The sequence below is a fragment of the Mesoplodon mirus genome (assembly GCF_964341445.2).
Source record: "Mesoplodon mirus genome assembly, chromosome: 11".
NCBI classification, from domain to species: Eukaryota; Metazoa; Chordata; class Mammalia; order Artiodactyla; family Ziphiidae; genus Mesoplodon; species Mesoplodon mirus.
The window spans coordinates 43,071,281-43,088,301 of record NC_138987.1 but is presented as its reverse complement, the minus strand read 5'-3'; the positions used below and the strand labels follow the sequence as shown (position 1 = coordinate 43,088,301).

General features: G+C 59.5%; 1 protein-coding gene across 1 annotated transcript in view; it reads right to left on the bottom strand.

The window, feature by feature from the left end:
• The window catches only part of TBC1D22A (TBC1 domain family member 22A), a 326,009-nt gene that overhangs the window by 74,261 nt on the left and 234,727 nt on the right, over positions 1-17,021 (bottom strand). The window contains exon 11 of the mRNA XM_082636735.1: positions 14,462-14,589. Within this exon, the coding sequence (XP_082492861.1) occupies positions 14,462-14,589 (128 nt within the window). The remainder of the gene's footprint in view (positions 1-14,461; positions 14,590-17,021) is intronic.

Below are 17,021 nucleotides of genomic sequence, written 5' to 3'. Positions count from 1 at the left end.
GCCAGTCTCCACACGGCACCGCGGTGTGGGAATCACGGTGTAGCATCAGCAGGTGCCTGGCGCCTGCCCTGCTACCGGACTTCAACAGGAGGCAAGGAGCCTTTGTCCTGTTATCACACGGACGAGGGGGACAGGAACGCCTGGACTCCGAGGGCCTGAGAAGGGGGGGAAGCAGCACAGCTGGAATCGCCACAAGTGGGGCCAGTGCCTCTGCCCCGCGAGGTCTCGGCCACACCAGCAAAGAGTCCGTGAGGCCGCACCTGGGAGCGGATCTGCGGGCTATAAACAAGGCAACAGGAGCTGGGCACACAGGGAGGGAAGCCGGAGCGGCCACAGACAGCGGGAGACCCGCAGAGAACGAATCACGGTCTCTCTGAACCTCGGTTTTCTCTTCCAAAAAATGGAGTAAACAGCCGCCACCTGGGGAACGGCTGCACGTCCGCGGTGGGCTCGCATGCCCTCTGCTCTACCCTTCCCGACAGCCTGTCCTGTGGGTCCCAGCCCCGGGCCCAGACAAACGCCGGTGGCAGCGATGGGTACACTCAACTGGTTCCCTACAGTTTAAAAATGTCCCGCCCTGGGCTTCCCTGGTGGCACAGTGGTTGAGAGTCCCCCTGCCGATGCAGGGGACACAGGTTGGTGCCCCGGTCCAGGAGGATCCCACGTGCCGCAGAGCGGCTGGGCCCGTGAGCCATGGCCGCTGAGCCTGCGCGTCCGGAGCCTGTGCTCCGCAACGGGAGAGGCCACAGCAGTGAGAGGCCCGCATACCGAAAAAAAACCATGAACCAAGAAAAAGGTTATCTTAAAACACAGCACAGCAGCTACTAAAGATCAATATATCTGAAACTTTAGAAGTTTAACAGTAACCACAGAAATAAAACCAGAATCGAGGGATTACCATCTATTGCTTAGTCAAGTTAAGAAAAATAACATTAGTTAAAAAGCCTGATGACAACAAGGGTGAAGAAAGTGTCCCTCTCAGGTACTGTTGGTCACGACATCCACGCAATGCCCCTGAAGAGCAATTCGCATCCAGTACCTTGAACACCATCACGCCCATTCACCCCGTAAGGCCACTCCTGCGCATCTGTCTTAAGGGACTATTAATACAGAAAAAGTTCTAAACACAAAGAGGTCACATCACAGTCATAATTACACTGCACGACTGACCCACCACCTTTAAGCAGACGATAATATATCCACAGGGCAGGATATTATCAGGATATTACACAACCCTTTAAAGCGATGGCTGTAGGACTAGGAACTAATACAGGGGCAAAAAAAAAAACAAAAAGCATCATGATGGGGCAGTATAACAAATGCAGAAAGCAAAACTGTATATAATACGTGATTACTGCGTTTAAAAGAACTGCCGAGAAAAGATGGAGAAGAAACACTAACATGCTTCCACAGTGGCTAGTTATGTCAGGGGGAGGGTTTTCTTTTCTCTAAAATGTTTCTGCAACATACTCTCTGGGTGAAATAAAAGAATATAAAATTTTAGAAAATAAGCAGTGAAGGAGGCCCACTGGAAATTTAATCGTGGTCTAAGGTTTATCTACAGCAATGCGACTGGTGCCACCCAAGGGGGCCTTGATGTTCAGTGACCCCAGGGTAGGCTTGCACTTTGCTCAGCAGGCTTCTCTGCACTCACAGTTAAGTACAAAGAGGTCTGCGGAGGAGCTAGGTTAGCATTTGGAAAGCTCGATGCTCACATAGCGAGAGGAAGCCAATGGCTAGCCCAGGACACTGTCCTCATGTCACAAAGCCTGGTCTCCCAGGGCCCAGGAAGAAGCCAAAGCCCACCAGCAGCACTGAGCGGCCACCCCAGGGCACCATGGCCTTCTCCTCGTGGTCATTAACAAAAGGTCACGGAAAACTGGACTGGAAACCTTGAGAATACTCCCCACACTAGGGATGCACCAGGTCAAGCTCCAGAAGGCAATTCGCAGGCTAACTTTTACTTTTTGAGTTTCCTCCAGAGGACGTAAAAATCCGGGTAATTACCGGGCAATGCTAGACCCTTAAAGAAGAGTCTGTAAACCCAGGGCACAGTGGTCAGGAGAAGCGCCCCTGCGTGGACGGCCAGGACGTCTGCCAGGAGCTCTCAGCACATGTCCCCCGGCACACCCACGAGGCGTCCTCACCTCCAAGGCTGCTCCCGAGTAAAGAGCAGCGGGTGCCCTGCCGGGGCGCCAGGGTCAGCGAACCAGACGGCCTCGCCCCACCCCACTCAGGACATTCACAGGGGGAGGAGCCAGGCAAGGACGGCGACTCTCATTCAGTGTCCCCGTGCACCTGGGGGTCGGCACACAAGCAAGGTCCGGCGGGGGTAGGTGTCCCAGCGCCTACTGTGACTCTGCCTGTCCCACCACCCTCAGGCCTGGCAGCCACCATCACAAGCACCTGAGATGCCACATCTACCCTGACCTTTGCCCTCTGCCCTGCGCCTGGTAAGGAGGCCTGTGTAACCAGGGGCAGGGGTCGAGGCACAGCACGTGCACGTGCTGGGGAACACATCGGGCCCCGCCTCCCAGCAGGCCCACCCAGAGAGCCCAGAGGGGCCGGGCCACATCTGGGCTGTGAAAGCGGGCCAGCAAAGAGCCGATGCCACCTCTCCTGGCCCTACAACGATGAAATCTGTCCTTCCCAGGGCAACGCTGCCTGGGCCTGGCAGACCCCAGGAAGTGTCACCATGGAAGGTCCACGCACGCCGTGTGCGTCGCAGGCCCTCCCCTGGGCTTCCTGTCTCGCCCACACGCAGGGAGCCAGCTCCTGCCTGGGCGGCGGCCTCAGCCGGGCCCCTCCTCTGCTGGTCTCTCATTCCTGCTCTTGCCCCTTGGGCTGACAGCAATCTAGTCTTTCATTTAAGGCACAGCTGAACGAGTCCTTCCTTTTGCCCTCAACCCACACCTACGGGGAAGCCCAGCCCGAGTGGCCCGGGGAAGAGGCAAGCGCACGATGCCTGCACAGCCCCTTCGGTCACCAGATCGGGGCAAAGCCCAGGCTTTTGAACAGAGGGCCTCCTGAGGGCAGGTGAACAAAGGGCATCAGTAGATTCTGCGGCAAAAAGAAGCCAGAGCCTGAGCACAGCTGAGGGGCCCCAGCCCCGTGCCACAGCCTGATGGCCGGCGGGCGGGAGGGCGCTCTCCCCTGCGTCTCCCAGAGCCGGCTGCCCAGGGCGTGTGCACACGCGGAGACCCTGTAAACGCCACCAGCTCCACGTCCCACACAGCTGCCAGCTCCCAGAACGGCCTCCTGAGGGCACATCCCGGCGCCCTGTGAACACGCTGGCCTGGCCTCCCCACCCTGCCTGGGGCTGCCCCTCCTCTGCGCTCCCGCCACCCAGTGGTGCTGAGGGGCTGGACGGCCACGCCCAGTGCAGGTGACCAGCTCAGTGGCCACAAAGACATACCTCAGGGATCGTCACTCCCTTCCCAGTCCCGTCAGGACGCCCGGGCTCTGTAGCCGGTGGGGCTGGGCTGGAGGCCGGACGCCTCCTTGCCCTCTCCATGAGCCCGGGGCCACTGCATAGGGACACATCCTGTCTCCTCTGGGTCTCCTCCAACAGCCCCCAGTTCTCTTGAGCCTTCTGTCCAGAGGCCAAAGGATGTCAGACAAGCTGCTTCAGGTCACAGTGCAGATAAAACATTCATAAACGCATCATTTTAAAGCTGAGCACAAATGCGACAGAGCTATTATCCTCAGTGTAACCCCACGCGAGGCCTCCAGCCTCCTCACCTGAAACGCGTGCACACGAGACCCTGGACACCCAGCCAGGGCTCCAGCAGCCCCGCTTTGGTGGGGGGGGGGGGATGCGGGGATTACCCGCGGCAGCGTTGGCCGGCGCCATGACTCCGTGGGAGCTGGAACCCGGGAGACGGGGCCACCGTGTCAGGGAGATGCAGAGCCAGCAGGAACACGTTCTGGATGCTAACCCCCGTTATTTCTGCCCACGCACCCAAGTTCCACACCCAGAGCCCCAAAGACCAGGTCGGATGCCAACACCAGGCCCGGCCCTTAGATGTGGGCAGCACGTGTGTCCCCAGGGGTCTCTCCCTCCTCAGCTGTCCTCTGTGGTTCGGTCACTCACCGGCTGTTCCTGGTCATCCCCTGGGTGTATCTAACTGGTCACTAAGGGACTGGGGGCCTGTCCCAGAGTCCACAGCCTGCCAGGACCAGGGGTCGGTGGTGCACCTACAGGGAAGTGACAAGACACGCAGCCCCCTAGCAAGGACTGAGCGGCACAGGTCTCACTCAGCCTGAACCAGGCCTGCAGAGGGAAGACATCTCCATGGTCCCCAAGCCCTGAATAAGTTCTGATAAAGCCATCCTGATGGAGATACGAAGAAAGAAAGTCTTAGCGTCACGAAGGCCGTTCTCCATACTTCTTAAATACCACCTCTAAATCCCCAGGCCCCTGTTTCAATGCTGCTCCGGAGGAGGGGGTACAGCCCTCTTCCAGCCCCTCCCCGCAAACTGAGCAGGGAGCACAGTCTCACTGAATCTGCTCCTTTCTATACCCTTCCCCGGCTGACAGCGAGCTACGCCTGCTTCCTGGAGGGGGGCCCATGTGCAATGCTCACGACCTCAAACCTTAATGGGCTTATGAAAAAGTATGTTGTAAGGCGACCTGCTTCTCCAGTCTAATGAGATTAACCCAGTCCATCAGGCTCAGTGCCGCCTGAGTCACTGAGAATCGCGCTGCAGAGCCTGGAAGGTTCAGGAGAGCCGCGCAGCCGGCACGCCGCTCGGCACCCCGTGGGCTCTGCGCTGAGCGTGCTCTCCACCATCAGGCACCGCAACCCACACTCCTGAGGGCACCGCGGAGTGTGAAGGCCCAGGGCCACCTTCCAGAGGAGTCGAAGAGCAGGTCCCAACGACCCCTGGAAACGCAGGACCACAGAAGAGAGGATGGAGCCTCGGGAAAGCCTGCACATCGTCCGAAAGCAGCACCAGTCGCTAAGGTGGGAAGGACCCAAAGATGAGGCTGGACAAGCAACGGGGCAGAGCCTGCAGCTCCGCACCCTCCTGCACGCCTGGCCCCTCCGTCGCGCCCACACAAACACCTCGGCAGGATGCCCAGCCGCCCGGCCAGCTCCTCCCCTGGGCCCCAGGGCTCCATCTGCCACTGCCCAGCGGGAGGATATGGGGCTGGCGAGAACCATCACCGAGAGCTCAGCGCCCGGCGCCTTCACCAGAGCCCCGAGGCGGCCCTCACAGCAGCAGTGGGGACTCTTCACGGGGGGGATTAGAGGTACAGCCACAGTAGCAGGTCATATGCTGCAGGTGGGACTGGCGGTGTGGCCACCGCTCCAGGTAAGCATCACAGGTGGAGCCAGAGGCGTGGCCACGGGAGCAGGCTCTGTTCTCTTTTACGGACAGGAAACCAAGGTTTGCAGAGGTCAAGTCACCATCTGGGAACAGAGCTGGCCCACCTCTGCGGATGAGACCGTAGGCCTGCCGCCCCTCACGGCCCCTGTCCTGTCCAGGCCCCCAAACACCCCGGGAACAACCACACCCAGCAGACCCTGCAGTGCAAGCCGTGCCCACCCGCCTCTTCCAGCCTTGGAACACGCTCTCCCTCCCGTGCAAGCTGCCCCTGCTTCGCTCCGAGCCGGCTCTGTGCCCCGTCCTCCGCAAGAACTCCCCGTGCACCCTCCGACCCTCAAGGTCCCCTCGGGAAGCCTCCTCAGCACCCCTGGGCAGAGTGCGGTGCCCCCCAAGTGCCCGGCGCCTACTTCATTACTTCCATCACAGCGCTTCCTGCCCGGGCTGTAACTACATCACGCGTCCACCTCCGCCCCAGGCTGCGGACCCCTAGGGGGCAGGGATGCTGCCTTGCGTGTCTCAGTGGAGTCCCGGAGCCCCACCCCGCCCTGTTTTTTGTGCACATTGTACTTGGTGGGCAGGCAGCTGGGTGGAGGGAGGGAGGGAAAGAAGGGCGGATAGAAGGAAAGACAGATGCCCGTAGGACATCAGAAGATACGCCCGCTTTGGGCTTAGAAAAGTGTTATTAGTAGAAGTAACTTGCATTTCCAATGAGAACTTAAATGCAATTTCATGGACTGACAGGCTGAACTCCAAATTCAAAGTTATTTCTGGGAAGGCACACCCCCCAGCCTCCCAACCTTTGCAAAACAATTTTTTTTCATCTGAAAGCACTAGTGGGCACCAACACCGTGCTCACTCTGTGTGGACATCAAGGACAGATTTGAAAACTCAAAGGCCCCAGCTGAGGGCTTCATCTGCCGCAGGCCTCCACAGCCCGCCTCTCCGCCAACAGCTGCCACCTCCTGCCACCTGCCTGCAAGTCTCCGGAGCAAGCGCCAGGCCTCCGCCGGCTGCCCAGGGCCCCTCCCCTCGAGGGCCCCTCCCCTCGAGGGCCAACAGGCGTCTCCAGCACAGGAGGCCCGACAGGCCTCCTCCCTCCCACGCCCTCTCCAGTCTATCCCACCCCGTCTTGCCCAACCCAGTAAACACACCTGAACCATCTCCTGCCACCAAAACACGAATGCATTAATTATCTCCTGCTGCTCAGCAAACCCCATGAACCGGAGCAGGACAAGCATCCCTTATCTTGCTGTTTGCGTGGCTCAGACCTGGCTTCGGCTGGGTCTTCTGGCTCAGGGCCTCTCACAGGCTCAGCCCAGGGCCAGCTTGGGGCCGTGGTCATCTCGTGTCCCCAGGCTCGTGGCTGATGGCAGCCTCGGGTCCTCCCCTCTGGGCAGCTGACAACGTGGCAGCAGCTCCCCTCGGAGAAAGCCAGGGTGGGAGCAGAGAGACGGGGTCACAGTCCCAGAGGTGACGTCCCCACACGCTTGCTGGATCCCCTTGCAGGAAGTGAGTCACCACCTGCAGCCCACACTAGGGGGCGGTGCCCACAGGAGGGCAGGACACAGACACCCGGCAGCGGGCACCACTGTAGGCCCTTGCAGAAGCATCCCCCGACCTAGCCTTGCCTCTCACTCTTCAGCCCGTCCCTCTGACTCCACCTTCAAACTTCAGGGTGTACATAAAGTCTGGAAACACCCATACTGTACCCTTCACCAGATGTCCCAGCCTGAAGATGCCTGGGCATCGGGCACAGTCACACGTGGTGCCTGATTATTGCAGATCCAGCTCTGCTCGCGCCTCTCGCCTGGAGCCTGCAGGCCTCTCCACATGCACCCCCGGTCCTGGCCGGGCTCTCAGGACGCCGTTAGCCTGAAATGCTCTTCCCTGAGAGCCCCTCCCAAAGCTCCCGTCACACAGCAGCGCCCCTGCAGGGCCACCTCCTGTGGACCACCTCCCTCCCCACCACTGCCCCCGGCTGCACAGCCCTGCGCCCCCCAACACACACACAGCCAGGCCCACCTTCTTCCCAGGGTTTATTTGGGCTCCCTGGCCGGGAGGCGGGCTCTGTGAGATCAGGACCCACCTCTTCCGTGGCTGGGTCCCCAGCGCCGAGGACACGGCCAGGCCCACAGCAGGCACCCAACAAATGAGCACTGACTGTGACCCTGGGGCCCGGCCGGCCACAGGGGTCCCACACCACTGGGCTCCTTCCCGGGAGGCCGGGAAGTCCGCTGAAGTGCAGGGGCGGGCTCACCTCTGGCGACAGCTTGCTCGCCGCCTCCAAGGATCGGGAGGCTGCACCAATGGGGAGACTTCAACTCAAATGGTGCAAAGGCCACGTCTGCCGCAGCAGACGAGGCATCTCGGGATCAGAGCCAGCTCAGCATCTCAGGGCATGCAGGGCTCTGCGGCAGCCAGCGGGGGCCCTGGCGTGTCAGGGGGCAGCTGGCAGCTGGCCTTCAACGGGCCCGGAGGCCCTGCCTTGCCCCCTGCCCCTGACTGGTGCGGCTGGGAGCTGTGAGACACAGGGCCGCATCTCAGAAAGGGCCCAGCTAGGCCCCCAGGACCCTGGAGGAGCTTAACACACAGCCCTGCCACCGCATGAGAGCAGAAGGCTGCAGCTCGGTCCCCTGCCCTCACACACAGGGAGCTGTAGGGTGCCAGCTCCTCAGACCGCAGCCCCACTGTCCCCACACATGGCAGAGTGCTCGGCCAGGGCCGGGGACACGTGGATGGCGGGGGCCCAGGTGGTGGGACCCTGCTTGGGCCACATGCCGCTGGAATGACACAGAGGCCAAGTCACTTGAGCTCCGAGACCCCAGATCCAATTTCTGTAAAAACTGGTTGATAACAGTGACAGCCCGGCAATAAAACCTAGAATTTGTACAGCTCTACAGTTTACAAAATACCGGGGACAGCGGTGTGGGAAGAAAAGGGCTCTTACCCAGAGCCCACCGCGTGCACGGTGCTTTCTAAGCTCCGCGCGGGAAGCACCCAGTTCCCCACGAGTCTGGTTGGCATCTGCCCCTGGGCCCGAACAGCTGCGCAGCTGTGCAGCCCACGTGGCCCTGGGCCCAGAATGCTGCCTGCCTCGCCCTTTACAGGACCTGTCTGCCGATCCTGCATTAGAAACTCCTCCTTCAGTCCCAACAGCAATCCTAGGAGCTGAGCTTCAGGACACTGGACCTGCCCAAGGCTACGAGGACAGCGCTGGGCTAGGATGGAGAGTCCGTTCTGCCAGAGTCCCAGAGGTCACAGTATCCACGGGGCTTATGTGGAACATCCAAACAAATCCTTATGTTCCATTTGGCCACAGAAGAGCGATTCGGAGCTTTATTGGTAGAAAATGCCCTCCTGCCACTTCCCTCTGACAGCGTGTGTGCCAAGAGCCAGGGCCAAGGGCCGGGAGCACCAGCCCAGGCTGCTCTGAGGCTCATGTGAGATGGCCCTGCACCAGGAGGGAGGGGCGGTGAGAAAAGGAGTGGCTCGCCAGCCAGGCCCCGAAGTGTGTGTGCCCACGTTTCCTCTCCTGTGTCAACAGCCGGCCCCTAAAGATGCACTCGGGGACACAAGCAGTATGTATACGTTCTTCATTAGAACTTCAGTGGCCTTTAGACACCACTAAGAAGGAATTTAATAAACGCTTTAAGCCAGTGAAGCTACCTTGCAACACTCACCTGGCAAAAGGAAGTTTTTCCTTTTCTTCTAACACAATCATAGGTTGTGGGAAACGTCAGCCTCCGTGGGGACCCTCAGCACGCCCTCACCTACCCAAGCCGCAGTCCTTGGGATGGGGCGGGGGCCACTGCCATTCCTGAAGTCACACACATCATCACCTCTGCGTGGACACGGGGCTGTGACGCCCCCTCCCCTGGCCTGGGGCCCTGGCTCTACCAGGGCTCACGCCCCAAGTATCAGCCAGTGATGGGAAGACCTCAGTGAAAGCCGGAATGGGAAGGAAGGAAGTTACTAGAATGTAGAGAACCAATACCACCGTTCTGAGAACCTGGCTCTCACACTTCCATTCCAGAAAGCTGCTGACGTTCTTTTTCGCTCCAAGACAGGTCCCAGCGGAGCACACCCTTCTGAATCAGCCTCGGGGCACCGGGGAAGGAGGGACGGGGCAGAGCTGTCCACCACCCGGCGCGCCCACCTCTTCGGTTCTACCGACAAGCCCGTCAGCTTGGAAATGCCCGGGGTTTCCCACCGCGGCCCCCTCCCTGCACAGGCGCACCCCTCGGAGGTCAGGGGGTTCCAGCCAAGTCTATTTCCTCACGATCTCCCCAGGGCTGGCTCGAGTCACTGCCCCGCCGGACCTGCACCGGCCCGCTCTGCTGCCCGATGCCCACGGGTCCTGACCTGCCCGCTGCTCCCCGATGCCCACGGGTCCTGACCCTGCCCGCTGTGGCCCGATGCCCACAGGTCCTGACCTGCCCGCTGCTACCCGATGCCCACGGGTCCTGACCTGCCCGCTGCTGCCTGATGCCCACGGTCCTGACCCGCTGACTCCACCAGTCCCTTCCAGAGCAGTGCTGCGTGCAGCTACGCTGGGTGGGCCTGTTCAATATAAATCTCAGTGAACCAAAATGAAAACTAGAAATGCAGTTCCTCGGTCACACTGGTCATATTTTTCGAGTGTGGAAAACCCACGTGTGCCTAGAGGCTCCCCTCTGGGTGGTCCCGTCATCCTAGAGCCTTCTGCTGCCCTGGGGCCTCTCTCCCTGGCTCACACTCTGGTGCGTCCTCTCCTGTCCGCGGATGCCCTCCTCTGGCTGCCCAGCCTCCTCCCCTGACCTTCCCTAAGCCACGTCGGCCACGCCCGTGAGGGCCTTCCTTTTAAAGGCCGAGTAACATTCCATTGTGTGTGTGTGTGTGCACGCACGTATATACAGACACACATACATGTATACACACACAATTTCTTTATCTTTTCATCCATCGATGGACACTTCGGTCGTGCCATATCTCGGCTGCCATGAACATGAGGGTGCAGATACCTCTGTGAGATAATTTCATTACCTTTAGACAAGTTCCGTAAAGTTGCAGGATAAAGAAAACATCAATATACAGAACTCGGTTGCATTTCTATACACAAACAATGAACTGTTGGAGAGAGAAATTAAGAAAACCATCCCATTCACAACTGCATCAAAAACAAAATGCTTCGGAATAAATTTAACCAAGAAAGTGAAAAATCTGTTCACTGAAAACTAGAAAACACTGATGAATGAAATTGAAGAAGACATAAATAAATGGAAAGACACTCCTCACTTGTGCATTGAAAGGATCAGTACTGTGAAAACGTCCATATTACCCAAAGCAACTCAAGGCATTCCCTAACAAAATTCCAATGGCATTTTTCACAGATATAGAAAAACAAACCTAAAATTTGTATGGAACCACGAAAGACCCCGAACAGCTAAAGCAACCTTGAGCTGGCTGACATTCTAATGCCATTTAGGAAAAAAGAAATATAAACCAGGAAACGCACTTCAATCTCCCATCTTTCAGGAAATCAGCAGGTGCCGACCCCTCTGGCTGTCTCCTCCCAGGCAGGTCCCCTGGGGGCGGGAGGGACAGTCTCACTCACAGTTGGGGAGGGGGGCTGCCACACCGCCCACGCCGGGAGAAGCTCACGCGGTCCTTGCCCATGTGGTGGGACTGCAGCCCCGGTGCACACCCCAGAGAGCGAGCGACTGGCGGGCCAGGGACCCTCCTCAACAGCGCACAGGCACACCTACTCCCATGGTCTGGTAGGAGGTCAAGTGGCTCAGACAGAAGGGAGGCTTTTGTCCCAGGAACTGCCAGGGGAGGTGCTGGCCCGGGGGTCGGGGGTTGCGGTCCCTGTAGTCAGTCACCTGTGCCCACCAGGCCTCCAGACATAAAGTGCAGCCAGGGACGCGGGGAGGGAGCGCAGCCCTAGGACCCACCTCTGCGCCCAGGGCACCGGCCAGGAGGGACGCGCTCCCCAGGACTCCAGCCGCTGCTGGGAGACGCCCGAGGAGCAACCCTGGGCTTCGCAGGGACACAGAGGCCCACGAGCCCCGAGCCACGGCCACCGTCTGGGGCCCACCCATGTTACAATAAAATAGAAGCCGCATCTGTGGCTGTTTTTCCACAGGAAAGCAATTCCAGAGAAGGTGCGTGAAACCAAAGACCCCGAGGGAGGCCCACTGAGGCTGGAACGCAGGCCTCGGGGCGCAGAGCAGCTCTGAGTGCGGAGGGGCGAGAGCTGAAGCGCCGCTCGGTGCCCGCCAGCAGGCAGGGTGCCCTGGAGCCCAAGCCCCTGAAACGCGCAGCCGAGCTGCTTCCCGGCCTCCTGCCCCAGCCCTCCGCAGCCCGGGACCGGCCCCCCAGATGCTCGGGGCCGGACCCAGAGGGCTGGGCTCGGCTTCACTGTCCAGGTGGCAGCAGGAGGCGGCAGGTGTGGCCTGGAAACACCCGCGTGCTCTCCCGTCAGCCCTGTGGGGCCCTCGCTCGCTAGGGAGGGAGCCCACGCCTCCTCCACACGGAGCGGGGGCGTGGAGGGGAGCCCACGGGAGGGGAAGTGAGGGCCGGGAAGACACGGGCAGCACGGAGCGCATCCCGGCTGCCCCGACGGCCTCAGCCCTGCGTCCGTGGACCCACAGCACAGCACAGGGGCCCAGAGTTTTCCCTCTCATTTGAGGTCCTCGAAATCCACGTGTCGGCTCCAGCTACGGCGGGTGGGACACACCCCTTCCACCGGCTCCCTCCGGGAGCTGGACCGGCTGCTCAGCCACGGCAGCCTCCACGCGGCCCGCACCCAGCACCCTGCTCGCGTGGGGCACATCACGCACCAGGGAGCAGGGGTCACACCTCCCTGCTCTTTGGGCTACTTCTGGATGATCTGCACTTTTTAATTGCCTTTTTTCCTCCTTGTAACTAATGCCCCTCATTCATTTTTGTGCCACCATGTAGTCCACGGCCTGGGACAGATTATGGATAGCCTTTTGTTGACACATGTCCCAAGAGGATTTTAAGCTACCTCGTAAGGGGTTAAAGAGTTACTGAAACCTGTAACGGCCCAGCTAATAAACACCCTAGTTTAAGGGAGAGTAACCACCCAATTGCCATCCTACGATTACTATGTATTTTCATCGCCAAAAGATGCAATACAATTTCATGGTTACCTGGGCCTGTAAAATAGAAATACCCCCAATTTTTAAGATATGAAAAGGTTTATGACGACGGTACTGTCAGTTCAACGATCAGTCCGTGGTACAAATGAGTCAATTCATAACAAAATTTAATTTCAAGGAAATTAACTCAATAAAGATGCCACAATTGTGCTTAAAGTTTTAATATCTATTAGGAGTTTTAGTGAAGTGGTGCAGGACCACAGACGCGCAGGTCCATTTTCTGCTCCTCAAAATGCGACTGACTTAATACCTAATTTATTCATCATGGGGACAGCATTACAGGGGACTCTGTGTTTAATGAGGGGGGTCAGGACCTCAGTGTAACCCGTCACCAGTGGAGAGTGTTCAAAATTGACACGATACGAAGTTTTGTTTCCTGCGACGTAACTGAGACCTGATCGATAGCACCAGGCCAATGGCCACTTTAACCAAACAGCCCCCCCAAAACGGCTTTACATCCCCGGAAATGTGAGTGGCTAGAAATTCTGTAGCTGTCAAGTACCTACGAAAGCAAAACCAAAGTGGGGGATTTGGATGCGGCTACTGACCAGTCATAATTTCTGTAGCCAACACCATTACAACATACAGCTGCAAAAAGGAAAAGCAAAGTCACAACACAGGGCTTCAGAGCCACAAAAACAGCCACAGACCCCGCGCCGGACACACGGGCACACAGGCAAACGGGCACACGGGCCAGCGTGAGGAACAAAGCTCTGGGCTACCGTTCTCGATGACCTGGGAGAAATGTGCTCAGAACTCAAGGGTGGCAGGCATGGGGGCCAGCAGGGCAGCAGCTCAAGGTCCCCATCCCACGGGACGATCGTGCCATCTAGACCAAGGGCTCCTTTGATGAGGAGGCCAGGGGGCGAGGCCCTTCCAGCCTGCTCGGGGCCTCGGGACCCCACCGCCGTCTTCGTGGACGTCCATGCACAGGAGCCCAACCCTGCGCCTGGGGCTCCTGCTGCCCCACGAAGAAGCCCGTGGCCTGGGGCTCCCTCTCCCGGCCTCCAAAGGCAGCTGCCCCATCCAAGGCCCACAAAGGGCTGGCGCCCAGTGCAGGAAAACTCTGCCTCCCGGAGTTAAGAATGAAAGCCAGCCTCCGAGGGGACGCCACTCCAAGTCCACATAAGGTGCCTGCTCGCGGCGAGGGATGAGAAAAGGCCAGTATGGAACCCCCGGCATGGCCTCAGCCTCAGCAAACGTCTCCAAGAAACCAGAGAGGCATTAGAATAAGCAACGCAACGCTCAAGGGAACAAAGGTGGTTTGTTCCAGAAAACGCTGTGGAGAGGAGGAAACTTCAGAGCGCACTGAATCTGTCGGGGACTTTTAAAAATCTTTATCATGAGTGACTCAAAACACAGACAAGGGCCTCCCTGGTGGCGCAGTGGTTGAGAGTCCGCCTGCCGATGCAGGGGATACGGGTTCGTGCCCCGGTCTGGGAGGATCCCATATGCCGCGGAGCGGCTGGGCCCGTGAGCCATGGCCGCTGAGCCTGTGCGTCCGGAGCCTGTGCTCCGCAACGGGAGAGGCCACAACAGTGAGAGGCCCGCGTACAGCAAAAAAAAAAAAAAAAAAACACAGACAAGGTGTGAGTCCTGAGCGTGATTGTGTCTGGTAGATGCAGCTCAGAGTCTCGCTGGAGTTACACCTGCCCCAGGGCCCCAGCCAAAGTGCAAACTGCACAGCGGGATGAAATCCAGCTACAGGTAAAACTACAGAAAGTTCTTTTCCCGGTCTTACATCTAGTCAAATGACAAGAACGCCAGAAGTGGACTTTAAGAAGACCGCATTTCAGTGGAGAGGATGCTTCGAAGGCAAAATCGAGCACAGCAAACGGACCCAGAGCAGAAGGCGGCAGGAGGTGAGGTGCCGAGGACATGGCCAGGCCCCTCGTGGGGGTAGGACCTGGCCCGGCTCCAGCCGCGGGCACCCGGCAGGAGGGAGGGGCGCAAGGGGCGCTCACCTGGTAGGTGTCCCACAGGCGGATGGTGCAGCGCAGGGGCACCTCGCGCATCAGCAGGTTGTTCATCCAGCGGAAGGCAAACTGCAGGTACCTCACCTCGTGCTGGTCCAGGTGCCGGTGGACTTGCCCTGCAGGGACAAACACAGGCCCCGCGGCTGTCAGGAGAGCCCCCGGAGGTCTGCCCCTTCCCTGAGGCCCCGGGCCCACCTCGGAAGCCCTCCAACCAGCCGAGGCACCGCCCCCGAGGAGCACGGACGGAAAAGGAACTTCCACTCCAAGACCTCAGACTCTCTCCCTCAAGGAATACGGGTGGTGACGGCCGTAACGGTAACTAGGACCATGACAGCTCCTGTGGGCGGAGTGTGCGCCCCGTCTGGGACGCCCCGAGCCCCACCCCAGGAACACGGGCAGGCCCAGTCCTGCCCTACAGATGGCGGCACTGCTCCGAGAGGCCGGCGGACGCTCGGGGGCACGTGGCGGGGCTCAGCTGACCTTCACCCGTCTGGCCCACAGGCAGGTCCACCAGATACGGGCTGCAGTCCTGAGAGAGGGGATGGCTTCGACCTCATGCCGGCCCGGGTCCCACGGGCTCCCGGGCACGGCCTGTGAGGGGGCAGGCGGGCCCATCCCTGGATCCCAGGTTTGGGGCTTCTGTGAGGACAGCAGGGCCCCTGGGGAGAACCAGGCCCGAAGCGCCACCTCCCACCAGCCACAGTCTCTCCCCGTCACGGCGCTCCACGGCTCGAGCCCCCAGCGTTCCCTGCCCAGGCCTCTCTGCTGGACTCTCAACAACCCGCGGGAAAGGCTTCAGAGCTCACTGGAGCTCCGAGGTCCTGGGACCCTGGAAGTGCCCCTCCAAGGAAGCAGAGACTCTGGGGGTCATGGTGACTGTGCCCCATTTTCCCAACATTCTGCCCTGGGAAGAGCCACTCGAAGGGCCAGGGGAGGATGGGTGCTGCCTTATGAAACAGGCAAGTATGGCCTAATTATCCAGACTGGGGACTGGGACATGCCCACCCTGACTTCTGTCCACCAGGACCCACGAGTGTGGACCACAGCCCCGTGTCTGCACATGCCCGGAGTCACTGGCTCCTCCTGTGGTCTTACCCCCTGCTCCCCGCCTGCCCTGGGAGGCAACCTTGAAAAGAGTGTACCGCTCCTTCAGTTCTCCCGACGAAAGTTCTAGAAGCGGCAAACAAACAAGCGACAGCCAGGGGATCAGGGAAGCGTGAGGCCAGCTCAGAGGGCTGCAGTGTGGGCCGACAGTGACCTCAGGGGTTCCCAGACGTCATCCTCATCTCGGCGGCTGTTAGAACACAGCTTCTCGACTTTCTGGATCAGAATCTCCCTGGCGGGATCTGAGTTTCTATGTCTCCAGAAGATTCTTACGTCAGCCACACACCTGTGCTGGGAGCCCTCTCAGGGACAAGTACACAAGGACTCGGCACCCGGGCCCCCAGAGACAGAGGAAGACAGGGCTCCAGCCTCTGACACAGGGCCCGCGTCCCAGGAGGAGCTCCCCACGCAGGGCAGGGCTGGCTCTGTGGTCCGCTCTACAGCTTCTAATCAGCTTATGTTGTGTTAAATACACTTACTTGTTAACTTCATGTCACGACCCAAAACGGTCCCCTGCTGCTCCAGCGGAGGATGAAGTGGGAGCAGAGTCACAGCAGAGCCTCCAGGGCGGCAGCCCCGGCAGAAACGAGCCACACGGCTCGTCACCGAGGAGAGCCCTGGGGTCTGCCAGGGGAAGTGTCCTCCCCGTGTCCCCAGCTTGTAAGCTCAGGGGCCACCTAATACCACGAGGGGGTTCCTCTCAAGACGTCGTGAGGGCCCCGTACATGGCCCACAGTTTGAGAGACACCAGCTGGCAGACAAAGAAGGACCAGCTGGGCCAGAACCGCCCTGCTCGGCCCCCGGCCCCCCAGCACTGCGCCCGCTCGGGTGACATTGTGTGCCTGGTGAGGCCCCACCCGGGCACCACCCCGGTCCCTCCCCCTGCGCCAGCCTCCTTCCTCCTGGTTCCACAGCCTCCCCCCTGGACCCCGTGTCACACTGCCCGGGCTTCGCTGCTTAGGGCCGTGCCCGCCCCAGGACGTGAGCTGCTCCACAGCAGGTGTGGTGCCTGAGACCCCTCCGCACCTGCAGCCCTGGGACACACTAGGTGCCCAGTAAGCGTGAGCCAGACGACGGGTGAATGAATGAATGAACGAGGGAATTAGGGAATGAATGAAGTTAGAAAATGGGTAACTGAACATGTGAATAAACCGCCCATTTCTCAGTCATCCCCCTCCTCCTATTTCTCCACGACGAGATACTGCGGAGCTTTCCAGCAATGCGATGGGAGGTCCTGTACTTTTTAAAGAATTAAGATTTATTTCTAAGCTGAAAACAGCAGCAGCTACAAAGCTGGAAAGTTCCGTGGGGTCCTGAGTGGCCCCCTGTGCCCATTCCCCAAGGGTGGCAGCCCCTGCCGAAGCCGGGGCACCGATGCGAGCATGCTGGCCAACGGGAGACGCAAATACCATCAACACCTGAAAACCGGCAGTTCATAAAATGA